The sequence below is a fragment of the Mesoplodon mirus genome, assembly GCF_964341445.2.
Source record: "Mesoplodon mirus genome assembly, chromosome: 11".
Taxonomy (NCBI): Eukaryota; Metazoa; Chordata; class Mammalia; order Artiodactyla; family Ziphiidae; genus Mesoplodon; species Mesoplodon mirus.
The window spans coordinates 21,042,878-21,058,708 of record NC_138987.1 but is presented as its reverse complement, the minus strand read 5'-3'; the positions used below and the strand labels follow the sequence as shown (position 1 = coordinate 21,058,708).

General features: G+C 37.4%; 1 protein-coding gene across 2 annotated transcripts in view; it reads left to right on the top strand.

The window, feature by feature from the left end:
- Nucleotides 1-15,831, top strand: part of CDK17 (cyclin dependent kinase 17) — a 99,480-nt gene that overhangs the window by 41,367 nt on the left and 42,282 nt on the right. The window contains exons 2-3 of one of the 2 annotated variants that reach the window (XM_082634977.1): nucleotides 11,703-11,822; nucleotides 12,897-13,043. In XM_082634977.1, the coding sequence (XP_082491103.1) occupies nucleotides 12,926-13,043 (118 nt within the window). In that variant the 5' untranslated portion in view covers nucleotides 11,703-11,822; nucleotides 12,897-12,925. The remainder of the gene's footprint in view (nucleotides 1-11,702; nucleotides 11,823-12,896; nucleotides 13,044-15,831) is intronic. The other variant, XM_082634976.1, reaches the window with a different exon arrangement.

Sequence of the window (15,831 nt, the reverse complement as noted above, 5' to 3'; positions counted from 1 at the left end):
CTTAGGCTGTTTTTACCTTTTGTCTATTATGATTAATGCTGCTATTAACATTTGTGGAAAAGTATCTGTTTGAGTCCCTGTTTTCAATTTTTTGGGATATATCCCTAGGAGTGGAATTGTTTTCTTTAGTCTATAGGTATTTTCTGATATCTCTGGTTACTTCTTCTTTAATCCATTGGTTAAGAGTGTGCTGTTTAATTTACACATGTTGTGAGTTTTCCAGTTTTCTTTGTTATTGATTTCCAATTTCATTTCATTGTGATCAGAAAATATACTCTGTATGATTTCAGTCTTTTTAAATTTATTAAGACTTGTTTTGTGGTCTTACTAATGTCTGTCATGGAGAATGTTCTGTTTGCACTTGAGGAGAACGTATATTCTCCTGTTGTTAGGTGGAGCATTCTATATGTCTGTTAAGTCTAATACACTAGGTATATAGTGTTGTTCAGGTCCTCTATTTCTTTATTGATCTTCGGTCTGGTTCTTCTATCCAGTGTTGAAAAAGGGGTATTGAAGTCTCCAATTACTATTGTAGAACTCTCTTTTTCTCTTGATTTTTTTCAGTTTTTACTTAGTATATTTTCAGGCTCTGTTAGGTATGTATGTTTATGATCGTCATGTCTTAATCTGTTATCATTATATAATGTCTCTCTTAGTCTCTTGTAACCTTTTTTCACTATTCTATTTTTCTGACAAAAATTTAGTCGTTTCAGCTCTCTTTCGGTTACTATTTGCATGGAATACCTTTCTCTATCCTTTTACTTTCAATCTCTTTGTGTCTTTATATCTTGGGAATTAGAATTAACTTATAACAACCTAGCTTGAATTATACCAACTTACCTCAATAGTATATAAACACTCTGATCCTATATATCTCCATCCTTCCCCCTCTATATTGTTATTGTCACAGATTACCTCTTTATACATTGTGTGCCCATTAACATAGATTTATCATTTTTATGTGTGTGTACATTGTCCTTTAAACCATATAGGAAAAAGGGGGAAAAGAGAAGTTGCAAACTGAAAGTACAATGATACTGTTTTTTATAACTACGTATACTTACCGCTACTGGTGTTCTTTAGTTCTTCTTATGGCTTTGAGTTACTGTCTAACTCCTTTTATTTCAGCCTGAAGCTCTCTGATTAGCATTTCTCGTAGGGCAGGTCTACTAATAATGAACCTCTTCAGCTTTTGTTTATCTGAAATGTCTTTATCTCTCTTTCCTTCTTGGAGAATAGTTTGCTGGATATAGAATTCTTGGTTGACAGATTTTTTTTTTCTTTCCTTTTCAGACTTTAAATACATTATTCCCAGTGCCACCTGATCTTCATGGTTTCTGATGAGACATCAGCCATTAATCCTTTTGAGGGTTCCTTGTGTGTGTGTGTCAAGTTGCTTCTCTCCAGCTGTTTTCAAGATTCTTTTTTTATTTTTTATTTTGTCTTTGGGCTTTGACACTTTGAATAGCATGGATCTTTTTGAGTTTATCCTTCTTGGAGTTTGTTGAGATTTTCAGATGTGCATATTCATGTTTTTCATCAGATTTGGGAAGTTTTCAACCATTATTTCTTCAAAAAAATGTTTACCCTCTTTTCTTTCTCTTCTCTTCTGGGACTCTGATGTCTTTGTGGGTATACTTGATGATGTCCTACAGGTTCCTCAGAGTCAGTTCATTTCTCTTCATTCTTTTTTCTTTCTGTTCCTCAGACTGGATAATTTTGACTTTATCTTCAAGTTCACTGATAGTTTCTTCTGCCTACTTAAATCTCTTGTGAATTTTTCATTTCAGGTACTGTATTTTTTAGCTCTAGAATTTGTTTGGTTCCTTTATAATATCTGTCTCTTTATTGATAGTCTCTTTTTTCATACATTGTTTTCCTGGTTTCTTTTAGTTCTTTGTTCTTGGCTTCCTTTAACTCTTTGGGCATATTTAGGGCAGTTTATTTAACATCCTTGGCCACAGATTCCAAAATTCTGGTCTTCTTCAGGAATGGTTTCTATCAAATGCTTTTTTTCTTGTAAATGGGCCATGCTTTCTTATTTGTTTATATGCTATGTAATTTTTTTGTTGAGACATGGACACTGTACTATAATGAGGTAACTCTGAAAACCAGATTCTCCCGCTCCAAGGCTGTGGGTGTTTCTTGGTTGTTGAGGTCTGCTTCCGTCCATTTGTGACTTTCCCAAATGATTTTTGCAAATATGTATTCCTGTGTGTGGTCACTGAAGTTTCTATTCCATTATCTTTGCAGTCAGCTAGTGACCTACTGAAGATCTTCTTTAATATTTGGCTCAAGCAACAACAAAAGAAAACATCGCTGTCTCTTTTAAGTCTCCCAGTAGATGCCAGTACAGGCACCCCCTGCAGCCCAGAAGGGCCTTAAGGAAGGCAAGTGCCTGCATCAGTGCCAGTCTCTCAAGGGGTTTGTCAGACTGCCCAAAATCTGCAGCCCCCACTTTTTTTGTGTCAGGGTTCCCCACTGTCTGCCCTGGCACCCTGGCACCATCCAGCTGCCCTAGGAATGCAGCTTGCTATCTGCTATTGTTGGGACCAGGCTGAGGAAAGGGCAGCGTTAACTGGTTTGCACATATGGTTCTCCTATCAGGATCAACAGCCTCTCCCTTCAGCAAGCACTCCCCTGGTTGTTATAAGTGTTAAGTCAGATTCCAGTTCTGAGATAGTTGATTCTGGTCCTTTTTTCCACTTTGCTGGTTGTTTATGGTGGGGGGACCAACCCCAAGAGCTTCCTACTATGACATTGTGCATCTCAAGTGTCACAGTATTATATTGTCTTTCTAATGTGTGTTTATGAATAGAGGAAAGTCTTCGGTAGGTGTCTTTTTTCTGGTTGGTGTGTTTGCTCAGACTTTCAAAGGAAAAGAATCAGTCTCAGATTTGAACTCATAAAGGATTAAGATGTTTAAAGTGTTTGGTGAAAAAAACCTATAAGCATGATGGAAATTTTATTTCAGTGCTCTGTTAATCTTTTGTACAATAACTTTGTGTTTTATACAAATAAGAAATTTGTGTCTTTAGTGAAAAAACTTAATTTTTGTTATTCCTCATCAAGTATAGCTAGCTTAAGTGTCTTAGAAAGTTCTAAATATTTATTGTGATTTAATTATTGAGGAAAAGCTATTAGAAAATTTGCTTACAGGCCACTCAGTGAGTTTACCTCAGTTACAGAAGGTTTAATTTAAAACTATAGTCACTGCAGAAAATGTTATAAAGAAATAAAGTTCTTTTTGTTGAGAAGTCATGTTATTCTACTTGATATTTTGGAAAGATTGACAATGGCAGGACTTAGTGGGAAAGTACTAGTCTGTCATTTCAGTCTTAGATTTAAATTCAAACTTTAAAATGCTTAATTTGTTCTGCATGTAAATTCTGCTTCTTTACCTAAAGAAAAGTCATTGGCATTTTAAAAACAATCTCAGCTTTTTCTTCAACTTTTCCTGCAATTATTAATAAGAAATTGTTTTAAGAATGTTTCAAAGACATAAGCAGAGAATCGCCACTCAAATAAGTCCTTTAATCAAGAGAAATTTGGATTTTAAGGTAAATTTGTGTACAAAAATTTTTTATTGGAAGTACCAAAGGGCCACAAAATGACAACATTTTTTCCGGTAAATACTCATAGTAGAGGATCTAGTTTGTGAGTTTTCATAGCTGTTGTCTTAACGACAACAACAATAATGAAGTGTTCCCCACTCCTAGGGCAAAACTCAGTTGGCATTCCAGGATGGTTATCTATCCTTTAAGTAAAGAGAATATGGGCATTCCTCAGAGATACTGCAGATTTGTTTCCAGACCCCTGCAGTAAAGTGAGCCACACGGATTTTTTTTTCCCAGTGCATATGAAACTTATGTTTACACTCTACTGTAGTCTAAGTGTGCAATAGCGTTATGTCTAAAAAACCAGTGTGTAGGGCTTCCCTGGTGGCGCAGTGGTTGAGAGTCCGCTTGCCGATGCAGGGGACGCAGGTTCGTGCCCCGGTCTGGGAAGATCCCACATGCCGCGGAGCAGCTGGGCCCGTGAGCCATGGCTGCTGGGCCTGCGTGTCCGGAGCCCGTGCTCCGCAACGGGAGAGGCCACAGCAGTGAGAGGCCCACGTAACGCCAAAAACAAAAACAAAAAAACCAGTGTGTACACCTAAATTAAAAAATACTTTATTGCTAAAAAATGCTAACCATCATCTGAGCCTTCAGTGACTCAATCTTTTGGTGGAGGATGGCTGTTGACTGACCATTGTGGTGGTTGCTGAAGGTTGGGGTGACTGTGGCAGTTTTTTAAGATAACAGCTGCTGCATCAATTGGTTCTTCTTTCATGACCGATTCCTCTACAGAATACAATGCTGTTTGATAGCATTTTACCCACAGTAGAACTTCTTTGAAAATTGGACTCAGTCCTTTCAGACCCTTCTGCTGTTTTATCAACTAAGTTTGCATAATATTCTGAATCATTCATTGTCATTTCAACAGTCCTCAGAGCATCTTCACCAGGAGTAAATGCTAGCTCAAGAAACCACTTTCTTTGCTCATCTGTAAGAAGCAACTCCTCATCTGTTAAAGTTTTATCATGAGAATGTAGCAGTTCAGTCAGATCTTCAGGTCCCACTTTAATCCTAGTTCTCTTGCTGTTTCTACCAAATCTGCAGTTTCTTCCTCCACTGAAGTCTTAGACCCCTCAAAGTCATCCATGAGGATTGGAATCAACTTATGCCAAACATCCTATTAATGTCTTCCCGTGAATCACGAATGTTTTTGAATAACATCTAAAATGGTGAATCCTTTCTTGAAGGTTTTCAATTTATTTTGTCTAGATCCCTCAGAGGAATCACTATATATAGCAACTATAGCCTTATGAAGTGCGTTTCTAACATAACAAGACATGAAAATCAAAATTACTCCTTGATCCATGGGCTACAGAGTGGATGTTGTGTTAGCAGTCATGAAAACAACACTAATGTCATTGTACATCTCCATTAGAGCTCTTGGGTGACCAGGTGCATTGTCAATGAGCAGTAATATTTTGAAAGGATTCTTTTTTTCTGAGCAGTAGTTCTCAAAAGTAGGCTTAAAATATTCGGTAAACCATGTTGTAAACAGATGTGCTGTCATCCAGGCTTTCTTGTTCCTTTTACAGAGCACATGCAGAGTAGATTTAACATAATTCTTAAGGGCCCTAGGATGATTGGAATGGTAAATAAACATTGACTTCAGCTTGAAGTCACCAGCTGCGTTAGCCCCTAACAAGAGAGTCACCCTTTCCTTGGAAGCTTTGAAGCCAAGCATTGATTTTTCCTCCTATGAAAGTCCTAGATGGTATGCTTCTTCCAGTAGAATGCTGTTTTGTCTACATTGAAAATCTGTTGTGTAGTGTAGCCACCTTCGTTAATTATCTTAGATCTTCTAGATAACTTGCTGCAGCTTCTACATCAACACTTGCTGCTTCACCTTGCACTTTTATGTCATGGAGATAGCATATTTTCTTAAACCTTGTGAACCAACGACCTCTGCTAGCTTCAGACTTTTCTTCAGCTTCCTCATCTCTCTTGCCTTCATAGAATTGAAGAGAGTTAGGGCCTTGCTGTGGTTTAGGCTTTTGGCTTAAGGGAATGTTGTGGCTGGCTTGATCTTCCATCCAGCGCATTAAAACTTTCTCCATATCAGAAGTAAGGCTATTTTGCTTTCTTATTTGGGTGTTCACTGGAGTAGCACTTTTAATTTCCTTCAAGAATATTTCCTCTGCATTCACAATTTGGCTAACTGTGTGACACAAGAGGCCTAGCTTTTGGCTTGTCTTGGCTTTCAACATGCTTTCCTCACTAAACTTAGTCATTTCTAGCTTTTGACTTAAAGTGAGGGATGTGCGACCCTTCTCACTTGCACACTTGGAGGCCATTGTATAGTTATTAATTGGCCTAATTTCATTATTGTGTCTCAGGGAAGAGGCCTGAAGAGAGGGAGAGAGATGGGGGAACTGCTGGTGGGTGGAGCAGTCAGAACACGTATAACATTTATGAAGTTTACTGTCTTAGATGGGCGAGGTTTGTGGTGCTCCAAAACAGTTACAATAGTAACATCAAAGGTCGCTGGTCACAGATCAACACAAGAAATATAATAATAATGAAAAAGTTTGAAATATTGGGAGAATTACCAAAATGTGACAGACACGAAGTCAGCGAATGCTTTTGGAAAAATGGCACCTGTAGACTTGGAGGGTTGCTGCAAACCTTCCATTAGTATAAAAAACACATTATCTGTTGTGCAGTAAGACAAAGGGCAATAAAGATGCACTTTGTTTTACTGCATGCTTATGTATGCTTGTAGTTACATTTTCAGGATTAAAAAAAACATGAAAAAATTTCTTAATTGTACAGCAGGCAATCCCAGATCAAATTTTAGGTGATAAAGTAAGCTAACACATTACATGTTTCTTTTTTTTTTTTTTTTTTTTTTTTTTTTTTGCGGTATGTGGGCCTCTCACTGTGTGGCCTCTCCCGTTGCGGAGCACAGGCTCCGGACACGCAGGCTCAGCGGCCATGGCTCACGGGCCCAGCCGCTCCGTGGCATGTGGGATCTTCCCGGACCGGGGCACGAACCTGTGTTCCCTGCATCGGCAGGCAGACTCTCAACCACTGCGCCACCAGGGAAGCCCTACATGTTTCTTTTAAGCACTTGTAGTTGGAAACTGATTTTTGAACATTTTCAGCTCTGTGTGTGTGTGTGTGTGTGTGTGAGTGTGTGTGTAAATATATATGGGAGAGGGAGGAAGAGAAAGAGGCAGGGTTCATATTAAGTCATTCTGAGTATCACTTATTGCCCCTTTACCTTTTAAAATTTGATCTAGCTATGGCAAAAAACTGGAGATCTTTTTGACAACTAGAAAGGCATAAAAGTTGTTTTGTATTATACATACACACAGATATATTCGAATGGGTATATATATGGAATATATATGTATTATATATACGTCGTAAGTGCTGTGAGTAAAAAAAAAAAAAAAAACAGCTAAGGATAAAGGAATAGAGAGGGTCAGGGTCAGGAAAGAGCCCTTTGCAGGGTAAAGCTTATGTTGAAATTGGAGCATTTATAATTGTTCTCTATATAGCTAAGTCTTTAAAATATTAAAACCAAACAATTGTGGAGTTTTTATTTAGGGTTTATTTTAAATTACAGTACATTTACTTCTAAGGTAAAAATAGCTTTTTCAGTGGCATGAATTTAAATATAAAACAATATTTAAGCATTCACTATAAATTACTGTTAATATATCTTAATCTTCATGAAAACGACAGTGTAAAGATCCTAACAATCCCAAATGAAAGTTTTTGCTAAATAGAAAAAATATTTTACCCCAACTCTTTTTTAAACAATATTATTTATTTGGCTGTGCTGGGTCTTAGTTGCGGCACGCGGGATCCTTAGTTGCAGCTTGCGATCTCTTGGTTGCGTCATGTGGGATCTAGTTCACTGACCAGAGATTGAACCCAGGCCCCCTTGTGTTGGGAGTATGGAGTCTTAGCCACTGGACTACCAGGGAAGTCCTTTAAGCCAACTCTCGAGGGTTTTGGTTTTAGGAAATAAGTAATTTAGCGCTGCTTTATTAATATATAGTACATGTTAGTTAACCTTCAAGCTAATGTAAATAGTAATATTTACTTCACAAAAGGTGTTTTATTGTAGCATTGCATGTGTTTTTGTCCTCAACCTCATGGGCAAAAAAGTTGACATGCGTAATTCTTCTTAAAGATAATTAGAAATGTCAAGGAATCTTTAATTTGGGAGTATTTTTTATTTAATAATGATCTAGGCATTGTTGATGAAATTCCTTAATATCTGTGTTTACTGATCATTGTGACTTAATTAAAAGGTTACAGTTGGGCTTCCCTGGTGGCGCAGTGGTTGAGAGTCCGCCTGCTGATGCAGGGGACATGGGTTCGTGCCCCGGTCTGGGAAGATCCCACATACCACGGAGCGGCTGGGCCCGTGAGCCATGGCCGCTGAGCCTGTGCTCCGCAACGGGAGAGGCCACAACAGTGAGAGGCCCGCGTACCGAAAAAAAAAAAAAAAAAAAAAAAAAATTTACAGTTATAGCATGGAAGATAAAAAATAGGACCTTTTTGAGGATGCAATGTGTTTTAGTATGAAGTTTTTCCTCTTTATAAATTTATTTTTGGCTGCATTGGGTCTTCGTTGCAGTGTGTGGGCTTTCCCTAGTTGCGGTGAGCGGGGGCTACTCTTTGTTGTGGTGCGCGGGCTTCTCATTGTGGTGGCTTCTCTTGTTGCGGGGCATGGGCTCCAAGCACCCGGGCTTCAGTAGTTGTGGCACGCGGGCTCAGTAGTTGTGGCTCATGGGCCCTAGAGTGCAGGCTCCTTAGCTGTGGCTCACAGGCTTAGTTGCTCTGTGGCATGTGGGATCTTCCTGGACCAGGGCTTGAACCCGTGTCCCCTGCATTGGCAGGCAGATTCTTAACCACTGCACCTCTTATTAATGAATTAGAAATGTCCTTCTTGTTCCTGGCAGAGTAGAAAATACATATAGTTAGTTACTTTATAGACTAGAATTTTCTTCACTCTTGATGGAAATGTATACTGTTCTGAGTTATAAACACATAGAATTTCTCCTAATATATTGTTCAAAAGCATTGTATGAAGAAGAATTTAAGGCTTATGTGATTTCCCTTTACCCCCCTTTTCTGTACCCACTTAAAACCATCAAGATTTACTTGGCGCTCTATAGTGACATTGCCCAATAGATATATAATGTGAGCACCATACTGAACTTTAAAGTATTTTGCAGGTATATTTAATTAGTAGAGTTAGTTTTAGAAATATTGATAAATTTTACTTAACCAAAAATGTCTAGAATTTTTCAAAACCATGTTATGCGTATAACAATAGATTTTTTACGTTCTTTTAAAATACTAAGTCTTTGAAATCCAGTGCATATTTTTTATTTACAGTACAAGGCAGTTTGGAGTGACCACTTTTCACATACATGGTCAGAATGGGATGTTACCCTGTTATGTGAATTAATTCTGTAATAACATGTCTGTTATAGTTTGTTATTTTATCCTTACTTGTCATCTAAAATAAGAGGCAGGTACATGGTCAGCAAACTTTCAAAAATGGTGTGCAAGATTCTGAAGTGGTGATGTTTGTATAGTTACGTAGACATTCGTGACCACATGACTGTGTTTGAGACAATTGGAGTCACAAAGTTGGTACCTGTGAACTACTAACGCCTAGGGGTTTTTGTTCGGGCACGCAGATTTCCTGAAGGAGTGTGTGTTGAGGGTTCCTAAGGTACGCTCATGCTTGATAATTTGCTGAAAGGGCACAGACATCAGAGAAAAGCCGTTAAACTCATGATTATGTTTTATTACAGTGAAAAGATACAGATTAAAATCAGCAAAGGGGAAAGGGTATATAGGGTGGAGTCCAAGAGAAACCAGGTGCGAGTTTTCAGTTATCCTCTCCTAGTGGAGTTGCATGACAGTGCTCCATTCCTCCAGTTGTCCTGTATGACAACATGGCAAAATGGTGCCAACCAGGAAAGCTTACCTGAATCTTGGTGTCCAGAGTTTTTTTTAGGGGTCAATTACATAGGCATGGAAGTACCTACATTGACTGTCTTTAGTTACTTAGTCTCGTTTCCCTTATTTCTCCTCCCCCCTGAGGTCCAGCTGATATGGTGTGGCCCAAAGCCCCAGGCATACAAAGATAGGGATTTACCATAATTCACATTGTTAATATAAATTATCTGGTGTGGCCCAAGATTTTAGGTATACAAAGAAATTTATCAGGCAGGATATTGCAAGGGGTCAGAGGTTATCTCCTAGGAGCTTGTCTTAGGTGATTCCTTTCTTTGGAATGTGTAGAGTTTAACCCCCCAAGCTTGCAGAGTTACCCCTTTACTGCACAAGATGATTCTGGATACAAAGGAGAGTGTCTCTAGTATAAATTCTTAGAGAAACCAAAGGGTAGATGAAGATTGGCGATAGCTCAATTCACCTTAAATATCTAATATGTTTTAAGCAAATGGCATGGATTACTGACTGTCAAGGTAGAGCTATATAAAGGCTGACTTTGAGAAGTAAAGAATCTAGCATTTAGGACACCCATATAGTTACAGGTTTCTTAGTTGGAATCAACTCTTAAAGTTTACTGGCTGCCTCCTATAAATTCACCTTGTTTGCTAAAGTATATATTATCTCCTTTAATCCACATCTGAACATCCATTTCTGCCTGTGATGGGAGGAACTTGTATCAGACTAGGGAAAAATATAGTTTGAAGGCATCGTAGAGCTTCTGAGTCAGTCAAGACTTCAGGAGTAAAGATTCAGGAGAGAAGAGAAATAGATGTATTCTGTGAGTTTCCTCTGGAGATATTTTCTAACTCTTAAGCTCTTTTGGATAAGAGGATAAAAGTTGAGCAGTGTATGAGAGGTGAGCAAAAAGCAACTGAGGTAGTTGAGTGGAGCTTTCAATAGTTTTTGTTGTTGTTTTAGTCCTAGGTTTGCAGTTTGAATCTTTTGAAAGGCCACACCATAGGAGTGGGAACAAACAGAAGTAGGCCAGACTTTACAGTATCTGAAACTCAGTCTCAAGCCAGCTCTGTTGATCTCTTACTCTGACTGCTTGTTAGAAAAAAATTAAATCCTTTCTGGAAGAAGATAATAACATCATCCAAAGCTTCTACATTTTTTCTTACATATGTTCATACAGTCATTCACATACAGTGTGTAGTATTCAGTAAAAAAAAAATTACTATGCATTCAACAGGACCAACAGAGAAAAACCAGCAGTAGGAACAGGTTATGCAGGTTATTCATAGGTTGTATAATTCTGGAGTTATAGACAAGAACTTTAAAATACTATAACCTAGTCATGAAAATAGATGGCAAGGTGAAGAATTTCAGTAGAGAACTTGAATCTATAGAAAGGGATCAAATAGGAATTCTAGGATTGAAAATACAATAACTAAAATTTAGAACCCAGTAGATCGGTTTAACTGCAGTTTAGGCACAGCTGAAAAGAGGTCAGCTGGAAGGTTAGTTAGTAGAAAATATTCAGCAACATTGATTTGTCTTTAACTATGTAAAACAGAGTTGGTAAAACATAATATTATCACTTATAAATTTGTATTCAGTACCCTCCCCCGAGCCTTTGAGCAAACAAAAATTATTCATTAAAAATATCTTATGTAGAGTTCACTTGTTCAGCACACTCAGCTACTTGGAATAGAGCCCTAGGATGAGAAAATAGGCAAACTACTTACAGATTGAAGATAGATATCCAGAGCTGGATGGTAAAACAGGTATTTTAGCATAGGGGAGTTAGAAGAAGCTCTTAGTTGGGGTAATGGTTACAATACACTTGGTAATCTGGTAAACTAGCTCACCACAATTAAGACTGTAAATTAGAAAAGAAGTTACAGGTAAATAATCGAGGAATTGGTTTTGGCAGCAAATACCTTGTTTGATCATATCCAAGGCTACTCCACTATGATTATACCATTAGTGTATGTACGGCTAGGACAAAAGAAAGCTGTCAGCTCTAACTGACATCCTATTACAGTAAGTCCCCTACATACAGACCTTCAAGCTGCAAACTTTCAAAGATGCGAATGCGTGTTCCATCAACATCAGGCGTGAGTGAAACTGCAGCTTGCCCTCCATCTCCTGTTGCAGATGGTCCTTCAGCTCTGCCAGTTCCCACCTCCTCTCCCTCCTCCAGTCAGTAGCTCTTATTGCCTGTTCACTCGATGCCAGCCCCTGTATGCCAGCTGTTGTACTACTGTACTTTTCAAGGTACTGTACTGTAAGATTAAAAATGTTTTCTTTATTCTTTGTGTTTGTTTTTATGTACTATTTGTGTGAAAAGTATTATAAACCTATTACAGTACAGCACTATATAGCTGCGTGTGTTAGTTGAGTACCTAGGCTAACTTTGTTGGACTTATGAACAAATTGGACTTATGAACATGCGCTTGGAATGGAACTCATTCATATGTCGGGGACTTAACTGTAATTGTGGTACATCCTGATTTCAGAGATGTTAAAATGTGGGGGAAAAGGTAAATGGTAATCTTAGTTTTAAATCTCAGTTCTATCGATAATTGTTTGTTTGCCTTCTGTCAGGCAACTTCTTTGAGCCTGTTTACTTACTTGTGAAAATGGGATAGTATAGTATGCTCTTTAGAATTAGGAAGACTAAATGAATTCAGAGACATGAAAGTGTCTAGTATGGAGTAGGCACTTGAAACCTGTTAATTTGACTTTCATTTTTTCCTTCTAAAATTTGGCATTGTTATAATAATAGGAGGAGACTCCTGACAGCTGACCAGGGTGGGGGAGGAACAAACCCCCAATATATTGGCGAAATAAGTAGTTAAAAAAGAAAATCTGTTGGAGCTGTTTAATGAATTGTCAAGCATCATTCTTTATTCTCTCCCTACCCCACCTCTTTCACCTGTCTTATCCCCTCAGTTATATCTAAAGATATCACTGACTGGTTCCAATATGATGATTGATATTTATAATAATGGAACCTACACATCAAAATAGTATATTTTCACTAAATTGGTTTTTACAAAGCTCATTTTAGGAAGATTTGTAATCCTTCTCAGTTTAGTTGTGATGCTTAAAATCTCAGTCTTTAGTTTTGTAGAATTCCTGCTCTTATGATGCTATATGAATATGGCATTAATTCAAGTGAGTGGCTCTTTTTAAGGAAGGGTTGGATTTTGTGATGTTTGATGGACGTGAGAATTCCTCATTTTATTCTTATTTTGAAGATTCCCAGTAAACTGAGAACAACATTTTTCTGGAGCTGTAAGATATTCATAGCTTTAATCTTACGTTCATTGTGTTCTCTTCTTTCAGGATTTTTCAAGTGACATTCAGTTGATAGGATGAAAAAATTTAAGAGAAGGCTATCCCTCACGCTTCGAGGAAGCCAGACTATTGATGAATCGTTGTCTGAATTGGCTGAACAAATGACTATTGAAGAAAACAGCAGCAAAGATAATGGTAAATATTTAGGGGGTAGGGAAGGGGAGGAGAGAATTGAATTACATGATAAATCGAATGTAAATTTACTTTCCTGATTAGTCCCTAGTAGGTTCCTTCTGTTTATTTCTCTGCCTCCTTCCCTAGTTCAATAACTTTTGCTTGTTTACTGGAATGTTCTATTCTTACTCCAACAGTGTTACTATAGCTGGTCTCTAACCCTGATGAATTCTCTATCCTGTTTATCTTTCCATTTTTCATTAGTTCTTAAATAAGAATACTTTGTATAATATTATCCTAGTTAAGTGGCTGTTTTTAAATTAACATTTAAATATTTTTGTTATTCTTATAACCAAAGTTAATACAGCTTAAAAGTGCATAGTAAGTTTGTGAAATTCCTGGGAATTCCCTGGTGGTCCAGTGGTTAAGACTCTGTGCTTTCACTGCCGAGGGCCTGGGTTCGATCACTGGTCAGGGAATTAAGGTCCTACAAGCCATGTGGTGTGGCCAAAAAAAAAAAAAAGTTTGTGAAATTCCTGTTTTAAATTTCATCATAGGTTTATAACATTATATATGCATATATTGACTATCCACATAGATGACAACATTTATCATATGAGTGAATCATACTATTTTCTTACTTTATATTGACCAAAGAATCTATCCATGGTATTGAAAGCACTTATAGTAGATAGGCATATAATGTTTCACAAGCTTGACAGTTCTTTTTACGGTGTAAAGTAGTTAGTACACAGATATTGATATAAAATAAAAAGCTTGTTAGGTTGAATGTATTGAAATGTAAAATCCTGATGAAATCTGCAGAACAAGCCTACATATTCAAAACTGAAATAGCTCTAGAGATGTCATAGTAATAACCAGGAAGGAGCTTACAGGAATGGCTGCCAGTGTGTCATAATGTGCAGATTCTCTTCCTTGCCTCTGCCTGAAGTTCTTCTGTTAGAGGTTTGTGGCAGTGGGTGAAAACATGAATACCCTCACCCCCTCGGGATGAAATGTAACTGTCCTTGTGAGAGAGGGAAAGGTATAATGGAAAGTGCTCTGGACTTTAAGTTAAAAGTCATGGATTGGGACTTCCCTGGTGGCGCAGTGGTTAAGAATCTGCCTGCCAATGCAGGGGACATGGGTTCGAGCCCTGGTCTGGGAAGATCCCATATGCCGCGGAGCAACTATGCCCATGTGCCACAACTACTGAGCCCGCGTGCCACAACTCCTGAAGCCCACACGCCTAGAGCCCATGTTCCACAGCAAGAGAAGCCACTGTAATGAGAAGCCCGCGTACTGCAATGAAGAGCAGACCCCGCTCACTGCAACTAGAGAAAGCCCGTGTGCAGCAACAAAGACCCAACGCAGCCAAAAATAAAATAAATAAATTAATTAATTTTTTTTAAAAGTCATGGATTGGAATTTGGGATACACTTACACACTTATTAGTTACATGATTCTGGGTAAGTAATTTATCCTACCTAACCTTCAATTTATCTCTTCCTCAGAAGGGTCATTATTTTACTCAAGGTTATCTGGCTCATAATATAGAAGGGGAAACATAGATAAGTTTGATAGAAAATTTAAAATAATGATTTGGATATAATTTACTTTAGGAGGGAAATATTTTACATTTGGATCAAATCTCAAAGCTGATATTATAATGTCTTACTTTTATTCCTCTTGCCAGGAGAAAAATCCTTAATTCTCTCTCAGATCCCCTTTGATTTCTTGTTATTAATTAAACCCTGTCTATTCATTCTTATGATCTACGAGTCTTGCTAGCTATTTGCCAGTGATATTCAGGAGTAAAGTAAGCACAGAATACATCTTAATGGATGCTTTCTGGGAACACATTCTGGATGGGAATTTGACTACAAGACAAACCTCTTTTAAAAAAAAAAAAGTGTGAGTCAAAGAAAATGTACATACTTTTTGGAGAGCTAATTAATATTTTAGATTCATAGCATATTTCCTGGAATATTTTAGTATTAATTGTCTTAAAACATGCTTAATTTATAATGAATGGTGAAACATTGAAAATTTTTTTGAAGTAGAACATAGTTTAAAATTTACTTTTATTCTAATAGTAACATTAACAATTAGTAAAGAAGAGAAAATAGAAACTCTACTGAGTTTCCTCTTTAAGGTTTTCAAATTATTTGAAATAATACTTGAAGATGTCATAATAGACATTGATTCCTCTTGGGTTGCAGAGATTGCTGGTAGCATAGGCTATCTCTGAGTTATATCTGCTATTACTTATTTCCTATGTATAACAACAGCACATGGGACAGCTTTCACAAAGATTCTCTACCTTTTTGGTTATTTTTCAGTACCTGATAGCTGGTTCCAACATTTTCTTTCTTTATGGAGTTTATCTTAAAGGTAAAAAGCTCCTAAGATCGGTAACACACACAGTCTGTGTCTGAATATGGTTTAATGAATGAGAAGAGGTAGACTATACTTTTTTAAAAGATCTTCTCACATACGCTATAACCAGTTTATAAAGCAAGTGATATTTGTCTAACAACTGTATAGTGGCAGTGCTGGCTTAAGGAGGAAGAATGTAGTTTATAACTTTCTTAAATAAACTAAACCAGTTTTTGATCTGTCTTTTGTTCAGTCACTTGTATGAGCAGAATCCTCTTATTCTTGCATTATATATAGGCAGATGTCTCTCATGCATATTCTAGGACAAATCAAATGAGAAAATACACATAAATGGGGATAATACTATAAAAATCTTGGAAAAATTATAATGCATATGATACAGGTGTATCAAAATGTACATACACTGTCA